The sequence below is a fragment of the Protopterus annectens genome, chromosome 2.part1 (assembly GCF_019279795.1).
Source record: "Protopterus annectens isolate FY-2018-M chromosome 2.part1, PAN1.0, whole genome shotgun sequence".
Lineage (NCBI taxonomy): Eukaryota > Metazoa > Chordata > Ceratodontiformes > Protopteridae > Protopterus > Protopterus annectens.
The window spans coordinates 1254136065-1254162308 of record NC_056729.1 but is presented as its reverse complement, the minus strand read 5'-3'; the positions used below and the strand labels follow the sequence as shown (position 1 = coordinate 1254162308).

At 41.5% G+C, this 26244-nt stretch overlaps 1 protein-coding gene across 1 annotated transcript in view; it reads right to left on the bottom strand.

Annotated features, from left to right (window-relative positions):
• Positions 1-26244, bottom strand: part of BLK (BLK proto-oncogene, Src family tyrosine kinase) — a 961491-nt gene that overhangs the window by 145499 nt on the left and 789748 nt on the right. Inside the window, exon 11 of the mRNA XM_044062787.1 lies at positions 25338-25414. Coding sequence (XP_043918722.1) covers positions 25338-25414 — 77 coding nt within the window. The remainder of the gene's footprint in view (positions 1-25337; positions 25415-26244) is intronic.

Genomic DNA, 26244 nt, shown 5'->3' with positions numbered 1-26244 from the left:
GGTTCTACCTGTGAGCCAGTTTGCAACCCACCTAGTGATATAGGGGTTGATGCCTAGCTTAGTGTGTTTTTCAATGATTCCTGTGTGGGGAATGGTATCAAAGGCCTTGGCCAGATCAAGGTAGGCTGTATGAACTACCTTGCCTTCATCCACAGCTTTGGTGACTGAGTCAAAGAAGTCGACCAAGTTGACCAGGCATGATCTACCCTTCACAAAACCAAACTGTGTGCGATCCAGAGTTTGAAGATTCCCAATATCCTTATTTATTACTCCTTAAAATGGACAACATCGATATCTGTGCAGTGACTGAGACCTGGTTCAAGGCTCCAGAGGGCACCCCTGCACTACCAGGCTAGAACTCATACCACACTTTTCGACCATGTAACCTGGACTGAAACAACAAAGGAGGGGGCGTGTCCATATTCATTAAGGATATCCACACCTCCAGGCTAGTTGCTCAGCATAATGCATCCGAGGTTATCCAAGTGCAACTAACTCTGGGCAAGACTGCAATCCATATTGTAGCTTGCTACAGATCCCCCACCATGCCCCAGGATTCCCACTCATCTTTTCTTGATGTACTGAAAAATATTAAGGTTCAAACAAACACCCTAATAATGGGCGACATCAACTACCCCACCATTAACTGGGAAAACTACTCATGTACCAACTCCTTAGCTCAACGCTTTCTGGAATTCATAAACTCCAATACCCTAGATCAACTTATCCACACCCCCACCAGGGGGAACAATATCCTAGACCTAGTCATTACCAACATGAGTGACCGGTGTTCCACACCTGAAGTCAACTCCTCATTGGTCCGATCTGACCATAAGCTAATCACCCTTGATATCCACATCCCGCCCCCACCCCCCATTAAGGAAACCACAGTAAAAAATTTCTCCAAAGCCAACTTCATGCTTCTTAAGACAGAAGTAGTGAACTTCATGACACCAATGCAGATGGACAATACAGTTACAACTGCTGAATCCTACACAAATGCACTATATAAGCACTTATACGACTGCATGGATCGTGCTATCCCAAACTGAACCAAGACGCTATCCTCCAAAAAAAGGAAGCCAATCTGGTGGTCCCCTGCCATAAACAAACTGTACAACAGAAGGAAGAAACTGTTGCAAAAGAGAGTAAAATCCCACGAGTGGAGGGGCTACCTGGTCAGCCTCAGTAAGAAGCTGAGATCCCTTATGAGATCCTCCAGAGCTAGCTACGAAAACAAAATCACCACTAATTCCAAGGACAACCACAAAGCATTCTATAGCTATGTCAAGAATCTTGATGGCAACACCCAGATCTGCTCTGAGATACAGCACAAAGGCACAAAAATTACAGAACCAACTGATATTGCCAACATCCTGGCAGATAGGTTCAATGCTAACTTTACCCTCCCACCCCCTAAAGGGCCCAAATCTATACAGGAAGAATGTAGAGTCCTTGTAATCACAACTATGCCGGTAAAAGCTGCACTCTCTAAAGCCAAAAACACAGCATCCATGGGACTGGACAACATCCCAGGCTGCGTTTTACATGAACTTCATAATGAACTGGCTCCCCACTTAAGCACCATGTTCAATAATAGCCTCGCATCAGGCTTTGTGCCCACTGAATGGTGCACAGCAACAGTTATCCCACTCCACAAAGGGGGAGCCACCACTGATCCCAGGAACTATCGACCTATTTGCCTGACAAGCCTGGTCTGCAAGGCCATGGAACGTATCATCATGGAACTCATAAACAAAGACATTGGTAACCTCCAAACTCTGGATCCCACCCAGTTCGGGTTTGTGAAAGGCAGATCATGCCTCTGGAACCTGATCGACCTCTTTGAGGCAATCACCAAAGCCGTAGATGAGGGTAAGGTGGTTCACACAGCCTATCTTGACCTCGCCAAGGCTTTCAACACCATCCCCCCTTCCTGAATTATAGCTAAACTCACTAAACAAGGTATAAATCCCTACAACACAAGATGGGTTGCCACCTGGCTCACTGACAGAACCCGAACTGTAAAAGTTGCAGACTCCAAATCTGACCTCAAAGCAGTGACAAGTGGAGTACCACAGGGTTCCATCCTGGGACCTCTCCTGTTTGATATCTACTTCTCTGAAGTACAGGCTAACACAGAAGGCCTCTGGCTAATGAAGTTTCCAGATGACTGCAAACTAGGAGCCATAGTCAAGTCCCCAAATGATGTGGACATCTTGCAGAAGGGCCTCACGGAGACAGATGCCTGGTGTCAGAGCCATGGCCTCAAGCTCAATGCCAAAATGTGCAGTGTCATCCCCTTTGGTAAAAACTCTGTACCCATGAACTACCACATAGGCAGCAATCTACTTAACACTGAATGCATGATAAGAGACCTTGGGACCCAGGTGGACAGTAGTCTCTCCTTTGATAGTCACATCACCACAGTAGTCAGGAAGTCCTTCTACGTGGCACACCTCATCATAAAAGGGTTCTCATCCAGGAAAAAAGAGGTCACTGCTCCCCTCTGCTTGACACTCATTAGACCCATTATAGAGTACAACGCCCCTTTTGGAATGTACCTCACAAGACATCTGCAGCAGTTGGAAAGGCCACAGAAGTACCTCACAAAGAGGATTACTGGACTCAAACAAATGCCCTACACTGACTGCCTCAAAAAACTCCAGCTTTACTCCATAGCATATCGCCTACTCTGACGTGATCTCTGCCTAACATATAAAGCTGTGTCAAACCCAGAGCTGTTGGACATGCTACACCTAAAGAAATCCCAATCCCTCCGAGCTACATGCTCTAGGGACCTAAACCTTGTCACCACAATAAACAGAACATGCTGGAGAGATAGATTCCTGTCCCAGAGACTTCCCATACTCTGGAACAGGCTACCCATCTATGTCAAGCAAAGTTCTTCATTAGCACTCTTCAAGAAAAATCTTGATGAGTGGATGGGAAATAGGAAATAAACCCCGGGGATGACTTCTGTGTCTCTGCTCGATAGTAGCACAGGAATATAACTTTCTTTGGTGGCATAAGCCAGGGAACCTTGTTGGCTAGGCTTACATAGACCCTTGGGCAGATACTCTAGTACCTATCAATGAGCCTATGAACCTATGATGATGTGTTCCATAGCTTTGCATATCAGACTCGTCAGGCTAAAAGGGTGATAGTTCCCAGGGTCTGTAGTCGCTCCTCCTTTTTGGAGAGGAATGTCTGTAGCAGAGTGCTATTCAGTAGGGACAAAGCCTGAGGTGAGGCTGTGATTGAACAGGGCACACAGGTGAGGTATCAGTTCACTCTATAGTTCATGTAGAACACAGCCAGGAATATTGTTAGGTCCCATAGAAGCTGTATTCTTGGCCTTAAACAGTGCTGTTGTAACCTGTGCAGCAGTAATACTGGGTGCCTGGCAGTCTACTGGTGTTGTGATTGGTCCTTTGGGGGGAGGGGTAAAGTTGGCACTGAATCTGTCGGCCAGTGTATTGGCAATATCTGCTGGCTCAGTATAGGAGGTGCCATTGTGCAGTAGCTCAGAGCAAATCTGGGTACTGCCATGGATATTCTTTACATAAATATAGAAGGTCTTGTGGTTGTCTTTATTATCTGCTGCAATTCTGTTTTCATAGCTAGATTTAGAGGATTTGATGAGGGATCACAACTTTTTGTTGCGGCTGATAATGGAATTTTTCCAGTCTTGGGACATCATCTTATTCCACATCAGTTTCCTCCTTCTGTTGTAGAGTTTATGGCAGGGTGTGACACCCGTGCACTGGCCCAGCCATCAAGGAGCCTCAGTCCTCACCACTAACACCAGTGAGGGGCATCCATATAGGGAAAGGATAATAAATACACACACAGTAAAGTACAATTTCCCTTAAGAGCACACAGAGATCACAGTCAGTCTGGGGCTGGTTTCTCCCTTTCTCTCTAGGTCCCAATAGGGTCCAGATCTCTGCCTAGTGGGCAAGCTAAAACCTCTAGCATCCTCTCTGTCAAACCAGTGCTTCGTGTCCCTGCCCAAGTAGCTGACACACACACACACTTTGGGATAACAGTTTATACAACCACACAGACACTCCTGGGGAAGGATGGCACAGGTTCTCCAGCTTTGCCCCTTTTACCCAGACTATACAGTAGAAATCACTGCCACCACCCAGCTAATATTTATCAGCTACTCAAAGGCCCTTACTAAAGGGTGTCCAATTATTACTGTGCAATATTATTATACAAATGGCAAGTGTGACTGAACAGCAAAGCTTATTTGGAGTGACTTGGTACAGTATCACTATATACGTGCAATGTACTCTCAGAACTTAAATTATCTCTACACAAAACAGCCACAGTTGAAAGGTTTAAAAATATTTAATAATAACTAATAAAAACATAAGACAATACTTCTTACTACACAGTGCTAGTCAAGAGTTCAGAGATCACAGAGAAATACTTAAAGTAATACAGTAGAAAAGTTCTGACATCACAGAAAAACAAACTAGTCTAATATTCCTGTTTCCCAGCTATATCTAAGAGAAAACACAGTTCTAACATCCTACTTACATACAGACACAGGTAGTGCTGATGATGCTGGATGTTAGAAAGACAAATGCTCAAATGCTGTCACTCTTTCTGTCCTTAAATTAATAACACAGTACCATTGATTCATTTCAGATTACATAATTTCTTTATGATTCCCAGGCTAACAGACTCTCAGAGGTTAATGGCACCTTTGATCTTGCAGCTGTTCAGGAACCAGAGCAATAAAATAAAATATACATGCAAATTTTAGCCATTTACTCTAGCCTCAAAACAATAGGCAGAATTCCTTCATCCAGACATATCGGCTCTGAGGTTTGACATCAAAGAATTGACTTGTCAGCTTTGTTACAGCAGACTGCACTGTTGTTACATTTTTGCAGTTCCACATCTAACAGCTTTTTTTACCATTTAAGAGAACAAGCCTGTGGCTTATATTAATATTTACAAATGACAGAATTATCTACAAAATTCTATCTGGCTAGGCTGGCAGCCTTCACCTACCTTGACACAGAGGACCACCAGATTGGCTTCCTTTTTTTTTTGGAGGAGAGTGTCTTGGTTCTATTGGGTATGGCGAGATCCATGCATTTGTGTATGTGTTCTTACAGTGCATTGGTGTATGATTCAGCGGTCATGCAACTATTCTCCATTTGCATGGGTGCCATGAAGTTAGCCGTCTGTTTTTAGGAACCCAAAGTTAGCTTTGCAGATGTTTTTCATGGTGCTTACCTTTGCGGGGGGGGGGGGGGAGTGAGATGTGAATTCCAAGGTGATTAGTTTGTGGTCGGATCTAACCAGGGAGGAGCTGACTATTGGTGTAGAGCAATGGTCACTCATGGTAGTAATGACCAGGTCAAGGATGTCGCTACCTCTAGTGGGAGTAAAACGAGCTGTTCCAGGGCACTGGAATTAATGAACTCCAGGAAACGTTGGGCAAGTGTAATGGTACATAAGTAGTTTTCCCAGTTAATGGAAGGGTAGTTGAAGTTGCCTAGTATGAGAGTGTTATGTTGGACCCTAATATTCTCCAGGGTGTTTAGAAAGGTGCAGTGTGAGTCTTGGGATATGGTTGGGGACCTATAGCAGGCTATGACCTGAATTCCTGTTAGCTGCACCAAAAGTATCTCTGATGCATTATGTTGGGCTACGAGTCTGGAGGTGTGTGCATCCTTTATGAATATGGAAACACCACCTCCTTTGGAGCTTCAGTCCAAGTTCTGGGGCCAAAAGATGTGGAAAGAGTTATAGCCTGGTAGTGTAGGGATACTTTCTGCTGCCTTGAACCAGGTCTCTGTTACAGCACAAATGTCGATGTTCTCCATTTTAAGGAGTGCTTCCAGTGAGTGCATTTTGAGATTTAGACTTCTAGGATTGAGCAGCATGACCCTCAAATTGCATTTGTTTGTAGCTGTTACGGTGGTAATTTGGTCTTTAATTTAATTTATGAATGTGCTGCATTTCCACTAAAGCAGTAATTGAGATTGCTTTATATGTAAGGCAGAGGTCACCTCTGAGTAGTCTGTAAGACAGGGATTTCAGTCTGTCAATGTATGACATATGCTGAAGACCCTGAATTTTTTTTGTAAGAAACCTTTGAGGTCTTTCCAGTTGCTGCAGGTGCCTGGTAAGGTACATACCAAAGGTAGCATTGTACTCTATTATTGGCCTGATGAGTGAGGAGTACATGGGGGTTATAACCTCTTTTGTTCTGGATGCAATGCCCTTATTTATGAGGTGAGCGACATAGAAAGGCTTTCTTACCACTGTGGAGGCATGGAGGTCAAAGGAAAGGTTGCTGTCAATCTTTGTGCCCAAATCTGTTACCACTGATTACATGCTTAGAGTGTTGTTATTAATGTGCTAATCTGCAGGAACATTACCCTTGCCAAATGGGATGATAATGCATTTTTTGCATTGAGCTTTAGCCCATGACTTTGGCACAAGTCATTTCTCTGTGTAAGTCCCTCTTGTAGGATGTTGACATCATTTGGGGACTTGATGACTGCACCCAGTTTGCAATCATCAGCAAACTTTGTCAGCCATAGGACTTTTGTTTTAGCCTGTACATCCAAGAAGCAGATTCCAAACAACAGGGGCCCCAGCACACATCCTTCTGGAGTACCACTGGTTATGGGTTTGCTGGTGGAGGTAGCATCACATATTTTGACTGTGTGTATTCTATCGGTGACTCAATTCACAACCCACCTGCAAATATATGGGTTGATTTCCAGCTGGGTGAGTTTATCAATGATGCCTGAGACGGGAATAGTGTCAAAGGCCATGGCCAAGTCCAGGTAGGCAGTATGCATGGAATTGTCTTTGTCCAGGGCTTTGGTGACTGTCTCAAAGAAGTCCACCAAATTCAAGAGGCAAGATCTCCCTTTAATAAAGCCAAACTGGATCGGGTTGAGCATTTGGAGGTCTCCTATATCTTTGTTGATAAGGTCAATCATTACTCGTTCCATAGTCTTGCAGATTAGGCTGGTCAGGCTTATGGGTTTATAGTTCCCAGGGTCTGTGAAAGCACCTATTTTATGACAGTTGCTGTTTTCTATTCAGTATGTACAAAACTAGGCCTTAGATTGTAATTAAAAAGAGTACCCAGCAGTTCCTGTTTTAATACATTTAGAACACAACCTGGGATATTATCCGGTCTCATACAGGCTGTGTTTTTCGCTTTGGAGAGAGCATTTATCACCTGCTCCTTGGAGATACTAGGTGGAAGGCAGGTGGTAAGGATGCTTTGGAGATATATGGCGGGGGCAGGGGGAGAAGTCTTCACTGAACCTATCAGCTAGCAGGTTGGCCATTTATGCAGGTTCAGTATATGTGGTGCTATTAACAACCAGTTCTGCACAGATCTGGGTTTTTCCTTTAAGGTTTCTGATGTAGCTAAAGAAGGCCTTACAGTTATCCTTAGCAAAGGAGGTTAATTTGGATTCATAGTTAGTTTTGAATGCCTTATGAGGTGTCTTATTTGCTTGCTTAGGCCAAGGAGGGAATGCTTCCAATTCAGAAACTGTTCCTTCCTGCTCTTGGACAGCAATTTCTTTCTGTTATTGTATAACCTGTTAATGGCGGATCCACCAGGCAGGCTTGATCTTTCTTGAGGATCTTGTTTTGATCCTATCAGGTAGAGCTGAGTCAATACATTTGTATAGATGCTTATACAAGGCATTGGTGTAAATCCAAGTATAGGCATCCATGCCATCAGTGAGGGCAGGAGCTATGAAGCTAATAATGCTGTTATGTATTAGGTTGTAGTTGGCTTTAGAGAAGTGTTTTTAGTCTTGCTGCTAATGGGGCATCTGATGTTACTGTTATTTCTAATGAGTCTGATTTATGATCAGACCTCACAAGGGTGGGCTGCACACATGGGGTGATAAAGCAATCACCCATGTTAGTGAGCACCAGATCCAGAATGTTTGAGCTCCTTGTGGGGGTGTCAACCAACTGCTGCAGGGCACTGGAGTTGATGAAGTCCAAGAACCTTTGGGCAAGTGTGGTAGTACACGTATAATTTACTCACTCTATGGATGGGTAGTTGAAGTCCCCTAAAACCAGGATGTTTGGTTGTATCTTGAGAGATTCAAGAAGATCTAAGTATGCAGTGTGGGTATCCTGGTTCATGGAGGGGGGCCTTTAACTGGCAATAACTTGGAGATGGGTCTTACCTACAGTCAGTTGGACCTGGATTCATTCACGGGAATCACTTTCTTTAACCATTATAGACGTGTATTTATCTTTGATGAACATTGATACTCTACCTCCTTTAGTTCTCACACTTTCAGTTTGTGGTCTGAATGTGTGGAAGGCATTATAACCCAGTATGGCCGGGGTGCTTTTCATGGCTTTAAACCAAGTCTCGGTGACTGCACAGATGTCAGCATCTTCTAAGATGAAGGCTATTTCATGTGAGGGCAGTTTTAGGTTTAGACTCTTGGCATTTAGCAGCATAAACTGGAAGTTGCTTTTTGAAGATTTTGTTTTTACATCAGGAATTTTGTTGTTGTAACATTGCCTAAAAAGGAGCTATGGGGGAGGCAAGAGCGTTAGCCAGTAACTGAAATCCCAGAGGTGACTGATGAAGACCATCTCTGACAAAGCAGTGTGGTCTAACATGTCATCCCAAACTGACAGGTACTGGATCCCCTTAGAATGACACAAGAAACCAAGCCAATTTGTTGAAGTCAATCATTTTTTTGTTTATATTGTGGTATCATTTTAGGTGAAGGTAGTATGCTGCTCAAGGCTAGAGACATACCTGCTTGACACATATTCAGAGAGATTAGTCATACCTCTCTTCATATAGTCCAGTGAAGTACATCTCAAGTCATTCACAGCAACATGAACTATGATGGAGTCATAACAGTACTTGTTGTGAAGAAACCTGAGTGCGTGTATGATCTGGCGGATCCTGGTACCCAACGGACAGCTGATCAGCCTGTTGAGTAGGACATCTGTGTGTCTCACTATAGAGTCACCTATGACCAAAACATTGGTTTAGATATGCTTTTCCTTATGGGCTTGTTTGGTGAAACACTTGTGCTTATGGTTTTATCTGTATTGAGTGCTGTAGGTAATGTATTATGTGTAGCATGTTTGTGTTTTGGAGGTCGCAGGTGTTTAGGTAAATTTCTGGTGAGTACCTCTGCATATGATGGCTTATTTGTTGAGAGAGAGGTTTGTGCAGGAGGTGTAGTATGTGGGCTGATAACCTGATCAGGGTCACTGTTCTGTGAATGAGAGAGCAAGGATTCCAAATTCTTAGTGTATATGCATCTCTCACAAATTGAGCTTGAGTGGTTTAGGAGTAGTGGGTTGTTAGTGTACATGAGGCAATTGCTACACTGCCTCAAGATACCCATATCAGTCAGGCTGGCAGGAAAAATGGAGGAGAACTGACCATCCATAATACTAGGTGTAAATTTGCTTACTTTAATGAGGAAGGATATAATTTAATTGGGGGCTTAATGCTGGGTCTATTCTACTGAGGCTCTCAAGGGGTACGAGACTATTAGGGATTAAAAGATTTCAGCTAAAGTGGCAAATGCTGTAGAAAGTTCAGTTGATGGGCATTCCAGGAAGCTAAGCACAATTTAAGGGACTACTCAGTTGAAGTATGGGCAGCTTCTAAGGGAAAATAAATCTACTTTAGTTTTTGCATCTGTAACCGTCAATGGTTACCTCCACTGTGCAGTGCTGCACAAAGGGTGCTCTACATGCAAACAGATGTCTCAGAGTGGTCAGATGAAGATAGAAGATCAGTGGCTGGTCACCAAACTCTGTGGAGCTGTGTTAAAAAGGTGCAAACCCACACAAATGTGGGGTTTATGTAGCAACTGTGAGAACCCTTTTCTAAAACAAGTTAAGCAATTTTCAAACAAACTGATAAATGGAAACGCTCAGTACTGAGCCCTATTCCAACAATCTCCAACTCAGATGGATCCTTTGCTACACTCTTCTACCACAATACTGCAGGAGGCCCTCTTAATGTAAGATGGCTGGTTTTAGTGCTAAGATAATGCCAAACAGTCTAGATTCAGCAAATGTGAATCTAGCCTAGGCTATAAAATAAACAAGTACTAGAAAATACAAAGTACAGGAAAAAACAGTCTCAGATAGCAAACAGTTGAAACAGTGAAACAACAAAACAGTTAAAATGGAAAAAACACAGTTAAAATAGGTAGCAATTCAGTAATACACAGTTTACAAGTACAGTACAGTGAATAATATTTATTTTTCTGTAGATTTCAAAGTGTGCCATGGATTTCATTTGGTTTCACTCCAGAGATCAGAGAGAGAGCAGAGCAATCCAAGAGCAGCTCCTGTAAACAGAGCCACTTCTCTTAAGTTACTAGCGCTTGTGCTTGTGACCACCCCAAAACTGTAACCAAATTGTTTCTCTCGTAAAATGATAGTTTTGATTTGGATGAGTACATAAATACCAGTGTCAATATTAAAACAAGCCGAGGAGTGAGAAAACATGTATGTGTGGCACACAATGAATTTAAATGGTTGACCTTTAACATTTGCATTTGCCCCTGCCCATTTAAGATAAAGTATTATCCCTTCCAAAATGAGCACAACTCCAACATTTACATCTAACATAGGCCACATTGTACTCATATGATCTTTTAAGACACTTTTGATTTTTTTAGTTATCAAAAAAAATCATCTGTGAAATGAAATCATTATTAAGTTCATCAAAATGATTATGCCCCTTAAACCGAGTAATAGAACTTAATTTTTTTTTTTTAATATTTCCTGTAGACTGTTAATGCTCTGTTCATAAAGTTGCATCAGGCAATCTACAGAAGTTATTCAATGTTACTTTTCGAATGGAACACCAAAGCTGTGATGATCTCTATGTGGGTTATTTTGAGATTATATATATATATATATATATATATATATATATATATATATATATATATATATGTATATCTATAGGAGGAGATTTCCAGATGATTGATGGGCCCTATGGGATGAAAAGATTTCTACTGTTAATTTGTTCCTCAAGTTTCTAAATACCAACAACATGAGCTAAACCTTTACAACTTGGTGAAACCTTTTTGCTATTGATTTTTAGATGTGATGGTAACAAAGTTACTTCTTAGCTGTATTATGAAATCTTTATTAAGAAAGCCCTTTATATAAAAAAAAAAAGTATATGCTGCCAGTTTACCAGTTGTCATCCTTTACAAATTACTAACAATATTTAGTATTCACATTTCCTAATGGTTAAGCACGTTTGTAGTGATAATTTAGATTTAGATGTACTAACTAAAGACCTCTCATCATTTTTATCCAGGTGTATAAGAATGACATTTTAGAAAATGCTTGGATTACGGCTGTGGTTCAGCCTTGATCCAAATTGTTAATTTGTAAATCTGACAATTAAATCAGGAAAAGCAAGCCACAACACTTATGGTTTGTTACTACATATGGAAGCAATGTCTATACAGGCACTAATATTTTGAACACATTTTGGCCTATTGTTTTTTTTTCAACAAATACCCTTTTATTAAATCCATATAAACAAACTAACAATGCTGTACAATAAATTATAATGAAATATCTATCTAGTATAGTGACAGAAGAAGAAAGAAAAGAAAAAAGAAACAATAGCTTTCAACAGAAAACTGGGAAAAAAGATTCAGAACAAGAATATATTGCCAAATCCCTGAATATCCACATCGAACGTACTGTTGAGTTTTAAGAGCTCTCTAATAATACATTCTTACCAAATCTCATCCACTATCAAATATAAGAGACTATGAATACCATTTCTGTAAGGCCTTTCTCCATGTATGTCTTGTAGAATTCATTAATTCAAATTCCTTAATCTCATTCATCAAGGAGATCACCTCAGAAATCCATGGGGGATGAATAGCTTTCCATCATTTAGTACATACATGTTTTGAGACCAATGGCAATAAATTTATTAAATTATTTTTCCCAGTCTCCAAGCCTACTTCAGGTGAATACCCAATCAAATATTTGGACTTAGTCAGTTCCAAAGGAGTCACTAGCATGCAGGGGTGCAAGATCTCAACCTCTGTCTTAAATTCCATCAGTGAGGGACATTCACAAAAAATGTGCAGCCTGTCTGCCCTGACTCCTCCGCTACATCTCCAGCATAATGGACTAGCAGCAGATAACATCCTTTATAGTCTGGCTGGAGTATAAAAAAAAAATAAAAGGACATTGCCACCCAAAGAATCTGTATTTACATGATCTAGTAACACAGTGTGGTATAATTAGCAGCATGGCCCATTGCTGAGAAGATATCTGGTGTCCCAGGATTGCTTACTAAGTTATTCTTTATCTCGCTATCACAACGGCTTTAGTTCCAGTATGAATTTTGTACATGTGGCTAAGAATTCCATTAATCAGGGCTGAGTTTCCCCTACTCTAAATAAGCTATTGGATTATTGTAGGGCGGTCTGTATGAAGGATTAAAGCTAGCTTCATCTTTATAAATTCCCCTACCATGTCAGCAAAATCCTAAGAGTAATTATTCTCCATATGAAAATTTTCACGGAATTTGCTGTAATCCAATACTATCTGTAACAGCTAACTATTCCAAAAACATAAGTGATTTGGACAAAGTGACCAGTCTTGTGATCTGAGTTCTGTTCCATCCCTGGAAATCGGCATCTATTATTGTGGTTACCTCTAAAAGCCAGTCTAATGCATTTGCCCTTTTTAGTACCTAATTAATATGCCTTACAATTATAGATGCAATGTTATTTTCTGTTCTTTCATGGTGGGCAATCTGATTGCCAATTGCTCGATATAGCCCTCTCACACCTCCAAATTGTACAAAGAGCTAGCTTTTTCAGCAATTGGCCAATTTAGGAGAACTCAGTTGATGAAATAGTTTGAGTCTGCCTGCTGCCAGAAACATTTCCATGTCAGGCATCTTCAGACTACCCCATTTCCACGACAAGTGTTAAAATATTCCAGGATACCCTAGCTTTGGCTCCACCCCATAAAATTTGTTGGGTGGTATGAATTAGCTGCTTGCGACGGCTCGGAAGGAGGAGGACATGGCTTGTACATAATAAACTACAAGAGGAAGGACGAACAAGTTGACTGTCTGCACTTTCTGAGGACGACCCAGGTTTATCATCTCCATTTTCTTAACCCAAGTTGGTTGCGTTCAGGTTATGACTCTAAAAGTCTGTTGAGCTGTTCTGGTCAGTGTTACCACCACAGATATTACAAAGTACCTCATCCCTTGCTCATTGACAAAAAAGGAAAACTCATCCATAAGTTGCTGGTCTACCGATCAGTTAATGCAAACTGCCTTTGTTTGGTCTCTGCTAATTCTTTAGCATGACAGCTGGCTAAATATCTGCAATTCCAAAAACAGCTGCTCCAAGTCCATCTGTGGGTTCACCAAGAAGAGTGGCAAGTCACCTGCATAAAGAGCCAGTTTTTGTTCTCTGTCTTTCATTACAAAACCCTGAAGAGGCAACTACCTTAGCTTAATGGGGAGTGGTGGTAAATAGGATGGAAGAAATGGGGGCATCCCTGTCTGATACCTCTTGGAGACTCTAGCATCCCAGGAGAAGTAGGGGGCCATCTTCATTCTGGTCTGCTCTCCCATTTAAAGATTCTGTATCATGGAAACAAATGATAAAAAGAAACCAAATGTGTTAAGTGTTCTATATAAATACTCCCACCTGATGCTATCAAATGCTTTTCCTGCATCATAGCTGACTAGTGTCAGGGATTTATGAGCACTATCAGCTTCTTTAAGCATCAGTCCCACCCTTACAGTGCTTTGAAATGTTGTCTACCCTGGACAAACCCTGTCTGGTCTGTATGAGTAATCTCTGGGATAGTCTGTGCCAATCTCTTAGATATTATTAGTGTAAATAATTTATAATCAGGATTCAAGACTGAAATGGGCCTGTAGGATGCAAGAGATTTACAGTTGTTCCCTTGTTTTGGAATGATCAATATCAACTCCTCCCTGGTTAGATCCGACCACAAACTAATCACTTTGGAAGTCTACATCCTTCCCACCCCCCACCCCCACCTCCCTGCAAAGGTGGCTAACTTCATGACACCCATGCAAATGAAGAATAGTTGCATGACTACCGAATCATACACCAATGCACTCTATGAACACATACACAAGTGCATGGATCTCACCATACCCAATAGAACTAAGACGCTCTCCTCCAAAAAAAGGAAGCCAATCTTTTGGTCCTCTGCCATAAACAAACTCTACACAGAAGGAGGAAACTGATGCGGAATAAGGTGAAGTCCCAAGACTGGAAAAACTCCCTTATCAGCCTCAACAAAAAGTTGAGATCCCTCATAAAATCCTCTAAAGCTAGCTATTAAAACAGAATTGCAGCAGATAGTAAAGACAACCATAAGGCCTTCTATAGTTATGTAAAGAATCTCCATGGCCATGCCCAGATTTGGTCTGAGCTACTGCACAATGGTACCTTCTATACTGAGCCAACAAATATTGCCAATATACTGGCCGACAGATTCAGTGCCAACTTTACCCCCCCCCCAAAGGACTAATCACAATACCAGTAGATTGCCAGGCACCCAGTATTACTGCTGCACAGGTTAAAACAGCACTGTCCAAGGCCAAGAATGCAGCTTCTATGGGACCTGATAATATCCCTGGCTGTGTTCTACATGAACTACAGAGTGAACTGGCATCTCACCTGTGTGGCCTATTCAATCACAGCCTTAACTCAGGCTTGGTCCCTACCGAATGGCGCACTGACTACAGACCCTGGGAACTATCATCCCATTAGCCTGACAAGTCTGATATGCAAAGCTATGGAACACATCATCATAGGTTCATAGGTTGATAGGTGGGTACTATACTATTGGCCCTAGGGCCTATATAAGCCTAGCCAAAAAAGTACCCTGGCTTTTGCCACCCAAGAAAATTATTTTCCTGTGCCCCTGTCGAGCAGAGCCACAGAAGTGATCCCCAGGGTGAATGTCCTATCTCCCATCCAATCATCAAGATTTTTCTTGAAGAATGCTAATGAGGAGGTTTGTTTGATATAGATAGGTAGTTTGTTCCAGAGTATGGGAAGTTTCTGGGACAGGAATCTATCCCTCCAGCATGTTCTGTTTATTGTGGTGACAAGGTTTAGATCCCTAGAGCATGTAGCTCGGAGGGACTGGGATTTTTTTAAGTGGACCATGTCCAACAGCTCTGGGTTTGACATAGCTTTGTATGTTAGGCAGAGATTGCCTCTGAGTAGGCGATATGTGATGAAGTAAAGCTGGAGTTTTTTGAGACGGTCTGCATATGGCATCTGTTTGAGGTCAGCAATCCTATTTGTGAGGTATTTCTGTGGCCTTTCCAGTATTTATAGATGTCTTGTCAGGTACATACCAAAAGGGGCAATGTACTCTATAATGGGTCTAATGAGTGACGAGTAGAGGGGAACAATTACCTCTTTTTTCCTGAATGAGAAACCTTTTGTGATGAGGTGTGCCACGTAGAAGGATTTCCTGACTACTGTGACAATCTGATTATCAAAGGAGAGACTATTGTCCACCTGTGTCCCAAGGTCTCTTATCACACTTTCGGTGTTAAGTAGACTACCGCCTAGTGGTAGTTCATGGTTACAGAGTTTTTGCCAAAAGGGATGACAATGCACATTTTGGCATTGAGCTTGAGGCCATGGCTTTGACACCAGGCATCTGTCTCAGTGAGGCCCTTTTGTAGGATGTCCACATCATTAGGAGTTTCGATTATGGCTCCAAGTTTCCAGTCATCTGTGAACTTCATTAGCCAAAGACCTTCTGTGTTAGCCTATACTTCAGAGAAGTACATACCAAACAGGAGAGGACCCAGGACTGAACCCTGTGGTACTCCACTTGTCACTGGTCTGAAGTCGGATTTGGAGTCTGCTACTTTCACAGTGTGGGTTCTGTCAATGAGACAGTTGGCAACTCATCTTGTGATATAGGGATTTATACCTAGTTTAGTGAGTTTATCTATAATTCCAGAGTGATGGATGGTGTTGAAAGCCTTGGCGAGATCTAGATAGGCTGTGTGAACCACCTTACCCTCATCTATGGCTATGTTGACCACTTCAAAGAAGTCTTTCAGGTTTAGGAGACATGATCTTCCTTTTACAAACCAAACTGGATGGGGTCCAGAGTTTGGAGATTACCAGCATCATTGTTTATAAGTTCCATGATGATACGTTCCATAGACTTGCCGACCAAGCTCATCAGACTAATGGGGCGGTAGTTCCCGGGGTCCATGGTGGCTCCCCCATTGTGGAGTGGTATAACCATCACTGTGCACCATTCAGTGGGCACAAGGCCTGAGATGAGGCTTGATTGAACATGGTACTTAGGTGGGGTGCCAGTTCGTTCTGTAGATCGTGTAGAACGCAGCCTGGGATGTTGTCAGGTTCCATGGATGCTGTGTTCTTGGCTTTGGAGAGTGTGTTTTTATCTGTGCAGCCATGATTACAGGAATTTTGCATTCTTCCGGTATAGAGATAGGCCCTTTAGGGGGTGAGAGGGGATAAAATTAGCACTGAACCTATCTGCCAGGATGTTGTCAATATCAGTTGGTTCTGTATATTTAGTGGCATTGTGCTGTAACTTAGACCAGACCCGAGTGTTGCCATTGAGATTTTTGACACAGCTATAGAATGCTTTGTGGTTATCTTTAGAATCAGTGGCAATTTTGTTTTTGTAACTAGCTTTGGAGGATTTTATGAGGGATCTCAGCTTCTTACTGAGGCTGACCAGGGAGTTCCTCCAATCATGGGATTTTATTCTTTTTTGCAACAGTTTCTTTCTTCTGTTGTAGAGTTTATTTATGGCAGGAGACCACCAGATTGGCTTCCTTTTTTTGGAAGATAGCATCTTGGTTCTGTTAGGGATAGCATGATCCATGCACTCGTGTAAGTGGTTATAAAGTGCATTTGTGTAGGATTCATCAGTCGTACCTCTATTGTTCGTCTGCATGGGTGTAGTGAAGTTTGTCACTTCTGTCTTAAGAAGCGTGAATCTTTTTACAGTGGTTTCCCTAATGGGGGGTGGGGGCAGGATGTGGATGTCTAGGGTGATTAGCTTGTGGTCGGATCTGATCAACAAGAAATTGACCTCTCGTGTGGAACACCAGTTGCCCATGATGGTAATGATCAGGTATAGGATATTGCTGCCCCTAGTGGGGGTGTGGATAAGTTGATCCAAGGCATTGGAATTTATGAATTCCAGAAAACGTTGAGCAAAAGAGTTGGTACATGAGTAGTTTTTCTAGTTAATGGTGGGGTAGTTGAAATTGCCCATTATTAGGGTGTTAGGTTGTACCCTAATATTTTCCAGTGTATCAAGAAATGGGGAGTGGGAATCCTGGGGCATGGTGGGAGATCTGTAGCAAGCTACAATTTGGATTGCGGTCTTGCCCAGAGTTAGGTGCACTTGGATAATCTCAGCTGCATTATGCTGAGCAACTAGCCTGGAGGTTTGGATATCCTTAATGAATTTGGACATGCCTCCACCTTTAGTGTTTCGTTCCAGGTTAGGTGGCCGAAAAGTGTGGTATGAATTATAGCCTGGTAATGCAGGGGAGCTCTCTGGTGCCTTGAACTAGGTCTCTGTCATTGCACAGATTTCAATGTTCTCCATTTTAAGGAGTGCCTCAAGTGAGTGCATTTTGAAGTTTGACTTCTAGCATTGGGTAGCATTACCCTCAGATTTTGCTTGCTTGTACCTGTTATGGTGGTGAATTTGTAATTTGAACCTTGCCTAAAAAAGGCACTATAGGGGTGGCAAGAGCCTTAGCCAGTATCCAGAATCCCAAGGGCGACAGGTGCAGGCCATCTCTGGCAAAGCATTTTGGTCTGTCGATCATATCATCCCAGGCAGACAGATACTGGATCCCCTTAGAATGACACCAGAAACTTATCCAATTGTTAAAGTTAATCATTTTGTCCTTGTACTGTGGTATCATTCCTGGTGATGGCAGGATGCTACTCAGAGCTAGGGTCATACCTGCCTGGGCTACAAGATCGGACAGCTCCTCCATGTCTCTTTTCATGTAGTCCAGGGAGGTACATTGTCTCAGGTCATTCACACCAACATGGACAATGACAGAGTCATATTTGTACTTGTGGAGAAACTTCAGTGATTGCATTATGTGGCAGATCCTGGCACCCAACAGGCAGCTGGCAGTAACTTTCTCCTTGTTTAGCCTGGTGAGTGGAACATCAGTGTGCCTGACTATAGAGTCACTTATGACTAGAGTGCTGGGTACGTTGTTATACCTTATGGGCTGTGGTTGAGTGGCACACTAAGTTTGTGGGTTATGTGTCATTTGGGTTGTATTGGGGGTGAAGGTTGCTTGCATTTCTGCTTTGGAGGTCCCTGTTGCTTGGGAAGATATTTATTGAGAGCCTCTATGAATGTAGGTGTGTGCTTTGTGTTTCTATGTGTGTGTTTTGGTGGCGTAGGTTTTGAGGGACTATGTGATGAGTGTGGTGTGGTCTAAGTGTTTACCTTCTCCTCTTGACTGTCTAGTCCAATCTTGGGTGAAGAGAACTTTGCTTCCAGTTTGGCTATATAAGTGCATCTCTCACAGGTTGTAGTGTTGGGTGGCAGGAGGAGAGAATTGTCTGTGTACATGAGGCAATTGCTGCATTGCCCCAAGATGCCCAGATTCATCAGAAAGACAGGAGAAAACACCGGAAGCTGACTCTTAGAAATGCCTGGATAGTTCCTTATTTATTAAGTACTAAAAACTGTTTTCCTCTAGACAATTGAGGTATGTTGAGTGCTGTAGTAATTTGTAGCTTATTTAGTGCTTACAATGAGTTCTGAACAAGTGCTGAGCTCAAAGAAACAGATTTGCATGCTAAAACTAAAAAATGGCTAGTTCTAAGGGAAAATTTGAAGAGCAGACTTTATGGCACTGGGAAAAGTTTAACCCTAGCAAAGTGGCGATGCATAAAGTATTTTTTTTTCAGATAAGCTATCTAGTGCTTACCACTCCAACTGATAAGCTAGAAGGCTTCCCTCCATCACAGAAAGGCTTGGGGGCTCAGAATCTTACAAACAGTCCTGGATACAGAAAATATGTATATGGACTAGACTACTTACAGGAAAGGCAGGAAACAAGCTTAGATTTTTTTTTTGTAAAATGGAAAGGGAGAAAGGAGGAGCAGAAGATAATTCAAAGTTAAGAAACTAAGTGGGTTGGCCTTCTCAAATGTTCTCCCTGTATTAGGTAGAATGAGGTAATGACACATGACTGGGAGGAGTGCCCCAGATCAGATTTACAGTAGGGATGGGCAAGTGCAAAGCCACCAAGTATAAGAACAGGATACCAATATGGAGGGAGGGTGGGAAATAAAAATCAGAACAAACAAATCCAAACAGATACTTAACAAATGTAGAAAATTTCCAGTTAATACCTCACACATAGTGAAACTAGCTAGAGAAGTATGCAGCAGACAATAAAAGTGCTATAAATAACACATAAAAATAAGCAAAAAACAGGATGCTTAATGTTATATATCACAGATCAGAGTTTGCTGAGTGCCCTTCCTCGATTAGCTCGGTGTGAAATGGCAGAAACACTCACAAGGTAACTTCTTAAGTAACAGAAAGTTGAAACCTGAAACAACTTTAAAAAAGCTTGAAAGAACCAATGAGGTGCTTACTCCAAGCTGTAGTCCAGGTAACCCCAATCAGCCAATGACCATAAACACTTCCCTATCACTGAAATGCAAGAATGGCTTGGCTAAACTAAGATGGCCTGGAACATGTGCTCAGACACGCAGCCTCTACAAACAAACAACTAGGCCCAAAACACAAGCCTGAATATGGACAATGCTATAACTACCCACACTACTAAGGTAGAAAAAAAATGCAGAAATGTTTATCACAGCAAAAAACCAGCAGTGAGCCCTTAAATGAGAGTTTTAAACAGATAAAGGAGCAAGGAGACTCTAGAGAATGCTTTTAACTGCAAACAAATAAGTTATATGATACACTTCTTGGCAGGAAATCAGAACAAACAAACCCAAACAGATGGACCTAATAAACAACGATATAGGGAATCTCCAAACTCTGGATCACACACAGTTTGGTTTTGTGAGGGGTAGATCATGCCTGTTCAACTTGGTTGACTTCTTTGAGTCAGTCACCAGAGCTGTGGATGAAAGCAAGGTGGTTCATGCAACCTACCTTTATCTAGCCAAGATCTTTGATATTCTCTACTCAGGAATCATAGAAAAACTCACTAAGCTAGGCATCAACCCCTATATCACTAGGTGGGTTGCAAACTGGCTCACAAATAGAACCCACTGTGTGAAAGTAGCTGACTCCAAGTCAGACTGCTGATTAGTCATGAGTGGAGTCCCACAGGGTTCAGTCCTATGTCCTCTCCTGTTTGGTATCTACTTCTCTGAAGTCCAGGCCAACACAAAGGGACTCTGGCTGCCAAAGTTCACAGATGATTGCATGTTGGGAACTATTATTAACTTCCCAAGTGATGTTGCCATCCTACAGAAAGGCCTCACTGAGATCAACAACTGGTGTCAGAACCATGGCCTTAAGCTCAATGCCAAAAAATGTCATCATCCCCTTTGGGAAAAACCCGATTCCCATGAATTACCACATCGATGGTAGTACACTGAACACATAAGGCATTATAAGAGATCTGGGAACATAGGTTGACAGCAATCTCTCTTTTGACCACCACATTGCCACTGTGCTCAGACGTCCTTCTATGTGGCACATCTCATTACTAAGGGTTTTGCATCCAGGAAGAAAGAGGTCATTGTCTCCCTCTACTCTTCTCTCATTAGGCCAATCATCGAGTACAATGCACCATTTGCCATGTACCTCATTAGATATCTGCAACAACTGGAGAAGCTGCAAAAGTGCCTCACAAAGAGGATCCTAGGCCTTAAACACTTGCCCTATATGGACAGACTCAAAAAATTCCAACTATTCTCTGTCTCATATCACCTACTTAGAGGCAATCTCTGCTTGACTGACAAAGCCATGTCTGACCCAGCTTTGTTAGAAATGCTATATCTAAAGAAATCCCAATCCCTGTGCACCATACACGGTTCATAACCCAGACACTTCCCATGCTATGGAATAGACTTCCCATACATGTCAAGCAGAGCACCTTATTAGCCCTCTTCAAGAGAAATAATGATGAGTGGATGGGTAATAGAAAATTCATCCGGGAATCACTCCAGTGGCTCTACTCGACAGAGGCACTGGGAACTAAGGTTGGGTGGCATGATGCTAGGGTAATCCTATGGGCTAGGCTTGTAAAGGTTCCAGGGTCATTAGTCAAGTGCACACCTATGAATCTATGAACCTATGTTACCAGAAATCTAAGATGCTACTGAAGAGCTTTAAGCATATGGAGACAAATATGTCCCTATACAGGGCATATAGTTCAAGGGGGAAACCATCCATACATGATTTGCTCAAGTCAGTCCTCTGTCAACTGTGGAACCTCCAGAAATTGCAGGTAGGTCTTGTATATCTGTTCATAAAAATGGGCAAATCTCTCAAGGATTGTGCCAGGGGTCCTAGTAATGTGCCCAGTTCCAGGGGGTTTCAAACTAGTCACCCACCTGTTTGCCTGCTTTGTCCTCGTGTGGATAGCAGAATGTTTTGAATTCTGAAGGAAATTTTCAAAAGCCTTGATGTTTATCTCATTCTTGATGAAATCTAGCTTATAATCCACTGCCAACATTATACTCTCTCTTAACTCCTTAACTCTGGCTTCATCTTCTATATCTATTTCATCAAGTCCTTCTGTGTCTCCATTAACTGATAGTTATTCGTCTTATACATTTTGCTAGTTTCTTATCATGCCCTATCTTCAGACAATACTTTAAAATACTTTTTTCAGCTTATTCCCATTTACTGTCAGCAGTTACTCCTCCTGTTATACCATAAACCTTTTTTTAGTGAGGAATGTGGTCAGATTGTTCCTAAAAGCAACCCTTTGTAGACATACATATTAACACCTAAGGCTTTCTCGTATGGCTCACATCCAACAAAAATGTAAGGACAACTGAGGATTGATCTGCCAAAAGAGCTGGATGGTACTGAAGACCAAATATCAAATAACTGCTACTTCATGACTAAAAATGTGCCAGTCCTGGAGTCAAAGGGGATTTAGGAGAAAAACAGGCGCATATGTCATTGGGCATAGGCAAGGTTTTATGAGCATCCTCTGTGCCCATGAGCAGCAAAGTTTTCTGAAGATATTTCCCTAAAGATGGAATTCAGAATTTCTTAGGGCCAGAACATCCCTTCCTCAAAGAAAGAACAGTATTCCAGCCCCCCCCCCCCCTCCAGATACTCAGGCCCTTTTTGAATGCAATCCAGTCTCGTATAATTTTTTTAACTGCCTCAACTTCAGTGCGGAGGGGTGGGAGGTAAAGTTTCAAGATGGATGATCTGACTCCTACTATGTAACCCTTTATCATAACATATCTACCTTCTGTGTCAAAATATATATCATTCAATTGCCAAGGAATGTCTTTCTTAAGCAAAATAGCTACCCCCTGTTATTTTGTCCACCAGGGTAACTTGCATGGGTAATTAAAACATTTCCAAATTTCACTAATTTTAAAAGTTAATTCTGTTTAAATGAGTTTCCTGAAGTAAAATCATTGAAGGGGAAACAAACATGAGCAGCAGATATATTCTACCCATTTCACAGAGTTAACTACCCCATTTACATTACATAAAAGAACAGCATCCATCCATCTGTCCATCTACAACCCCTTTTTTCCCATTTTGCATATGGGGGTTGGTGTATCACTTCAATAGTGGCAATCCTTTAGAGCCAAGGTTCACACTGCTGGGTGGCTAGCCCTACCCCGGTATATTAAACTGTAATTATTTTCTAATTGACCCTAATATCTCCCCTCTAGTAGTCCTGAGAGCCAATCTTCCTGCGGGTCAAGAGAGACCAGTATACTCACAACAAGACACTATTCATTCCCCTAATTTTAGTCCAAAGAATGGAGGTTGTCATTATTCTAGCTGACAAACAAGCATCCTGGAATTCCTGAAGGTCTCTTTTTTGATTTTACTGGAAGAACACATCAACTTTAGAAATACAACAGCCTTTAGAAAGTTACACACCCAGCAACAAAGTTTAATTCTCAAAACCCACAGACTATTTAAATATGTAATAATAACCCACACCACAAGGGGGAGGTAAAACTCCAGTGCTAAGAATGGTAGGAAGGTTGGAAATACACAGTACACAAAAATGCTACTGGTAGGCAAAACATCCTTTTCCTGACTCCCTCCCCCTCCAGTCAAAGAAAATCAGCAACCCTTGTCAGTTTAAACTTCTCTCTGGAAACCTTCAGTGCTAGCAGTCAGCAAATGACCATGATTTAATGCTTATAGTAAATGTTTCCTTGTTTCATCGTATGTGGTATAAAAATGTCTGAAAGAAGAATTAAAATGTTTTGTGCAGGAGCCAGATCCCATCAGCTTCCACTCATCAGCAATGCCAATAATGCCAAAAACTTGATAAAGAAAATAAATAACATCAGTATAGCACCTTTTGTGAAGTACGAATCTTCACAAGAACATGTACAATGTGTATCAAGTTTAAGCCATCCAGTGTCAATTTGTAAAAAGAAGGTTATCAAACAATCTGAGTCTGAGTCGTCCACCCAGGAAAGCAGACAGACTGTTCCCCATTGCTACCAAACTACTGAGTTTAAAAAAGGAAAAAACTGAGGAGGATGACATTTTCTTGTCCAAAGTCCTTTGAGAGCTCTTGTATGTGCATAGGGAACAGTTCATTTTAAACATATCCAGTGTTCAGTCCTTCACCTGAGTATTTTCACTTTCTCTTCTCCTGAAAAGATGAAAGGGATCTTTTGATGCAAGTTGCTCCCTCTCTCTGTAGAGTGTGGCAGTGGCTGGGTGTTTGCATATCTGTGCACCATCCACAGACCGTGGAATGGGTAATGCCAGGCTCAGCTTTTGCACTGCACTGCATCCTCTGCTGAAATTAAAGTGGTTATACCTCCAGGGGAATGAATCTGGAGAAAGACAGGATACAAAAGTCTTAACCTAAGTGAACTTGGCTATACAATTTAATCACTAGTTGAAAACCTGTTCTCCTCAATCAATGTCGGCCAAGTAATTGTGGTCACATAAGATCCTAGAATTACTCAACTTTATCACTTTTCCTGGGATCCAGAGAACAGTCAGTAGTTTATCATTTAGGGCATAAGTTTCAAGATACTGGTCTAGGAATTCTTGCACAAAATGTTGAGGGATGAACACTCTGTGTGTCATTTCAGTTTGCTTATCTGAATCTGGTAACCCCATCCAAAGTGCTAGTTGTTTCCTCATGTAAAGAGTACAGTCCATCCTTTCCACTCTTTCAGTTATTCCCATGAATCTTGTATTCCTCTTATGCCCCTATCTTCCAGATTAACTAGCTTTGTTTCAATCCATTCCAGTCTAGATTCAGCACCCCAGTTCTTTGCTTTACATCTGTTATCTTATGCTGAGAAGAGCTGGTCCAAGAGCACTGAAAGGGCCTTTTCTGTATTAGAGAGTTTTACATCTACTCTCTTTATAAATATAACTGGTGAGTTTGGTGTTGATTGAGTGCAATTCCTAAATTACCTGCTGCAAACTAAGTGAGGAGGGTGAACTCTACATTTGCCATGTAATATCGCTAGTTCACTGCAGGCTGGTCATTAACAAGATTTGCAAGTTGTGTAGGATTAGCAGCACTGGAAGGAGTTATTTGTTTTTTTAGGTTCTTCTTCATGGGCACACTAGCAAGTCTAATTACCAAAGATATAGTATATTTTGGTAATGAACGGTATCTCTTCCAATTGTAAACCTTCTGAAATCAAAGGAGAGGAGGAGAGACAGGAATCTGACTCAGCCACCATCTTAACTGGGTCCATATTTTAACCTATTCTTATGGCTTACAATATTTTCACTATGATGGTTCTAAACAAAGGCATTTTCTAATACAGGAAGGCTATAACTTTTAGTACCTAATTATTTAGGTTTAAAAACCCATGTATTATAAAAATGCACCATAATATTTAGGTGACAGATGACAAAAGATACCCAGGACTACATCATCACTAAACCTAAAACAAGCTAGCAGGAACATGCAAGTCTCCAGAATAATCCACATTGAGCCACAGATGTGTCATAAACATTAACTTTGTGTTCCTAAAACACTGTATTCTATTCTGTCAGCTAAAATGTATCCTGGTACAGTCACTTAATTTAAAAAGATCACTTACTTGTGCTGTCATATCTATCAACTTAGGAAGTGGTATTCTGCTTCCTTCATCGGTCTTGAGGAAATCTAGCAAACTTCCTGATGACATAAATACATAGAACAAAGTAATAGTTAGATGTGCTTTTACTACAGATTATCAAGTCCAAAATATTAAGCAGCATTAATGAGTGGTTATTCATTACACATTACTTATTTCTGAGCTCAAGCTTTCCTGCTGGGGGGCTGGGGTATGCAAAGAAAATACTGATGTAATAAAAGCCTGAAAGATTAGCTTTCTGGTCATTAGTGCTACAGCAAAGGTGTAATATGTGGATTTGAAGCATACATGAATTCACATGTTCATATGCAGATGTATATACACACACACACACACACACACACACACACACACACAGACACACACACACATGCACGCGAGCACATGCACACACACACACACACACACACACACACACACACACACACACACACACACACACACACACACACATACACACACATGCATATATCTATTTACATCCTCCTCTGTAATAATTTGATTTGAAGAACTCTTTCTGATGTGATGGTTGTGAAGGGGACCACTGTTTGTTTCCATACCCAAACTCTTCTGTTTGAAAAAATATATATTTGAACCAGTTAACCATTTTTCTCCATAATGCATAAATTGTGTATTAAATATTATCCTGATTTCTAAACACTGATTTTGTAAACCTCTGCCTGCTAATGTAAGGTTCCATCAGGGCTAAACCTTATTTATTGCTTTGTGTTTCATTCTCTGTCAAGTACTTATTAAAATATCCACACAAGCACAAAGCACACAGCAGTATTGAGACACCAACACTGTTCCAGGTATCAATGAAGGCTGTCCCTCCTTCAAAATTTTCTGTTCAGAAGAATATAAAATGTAC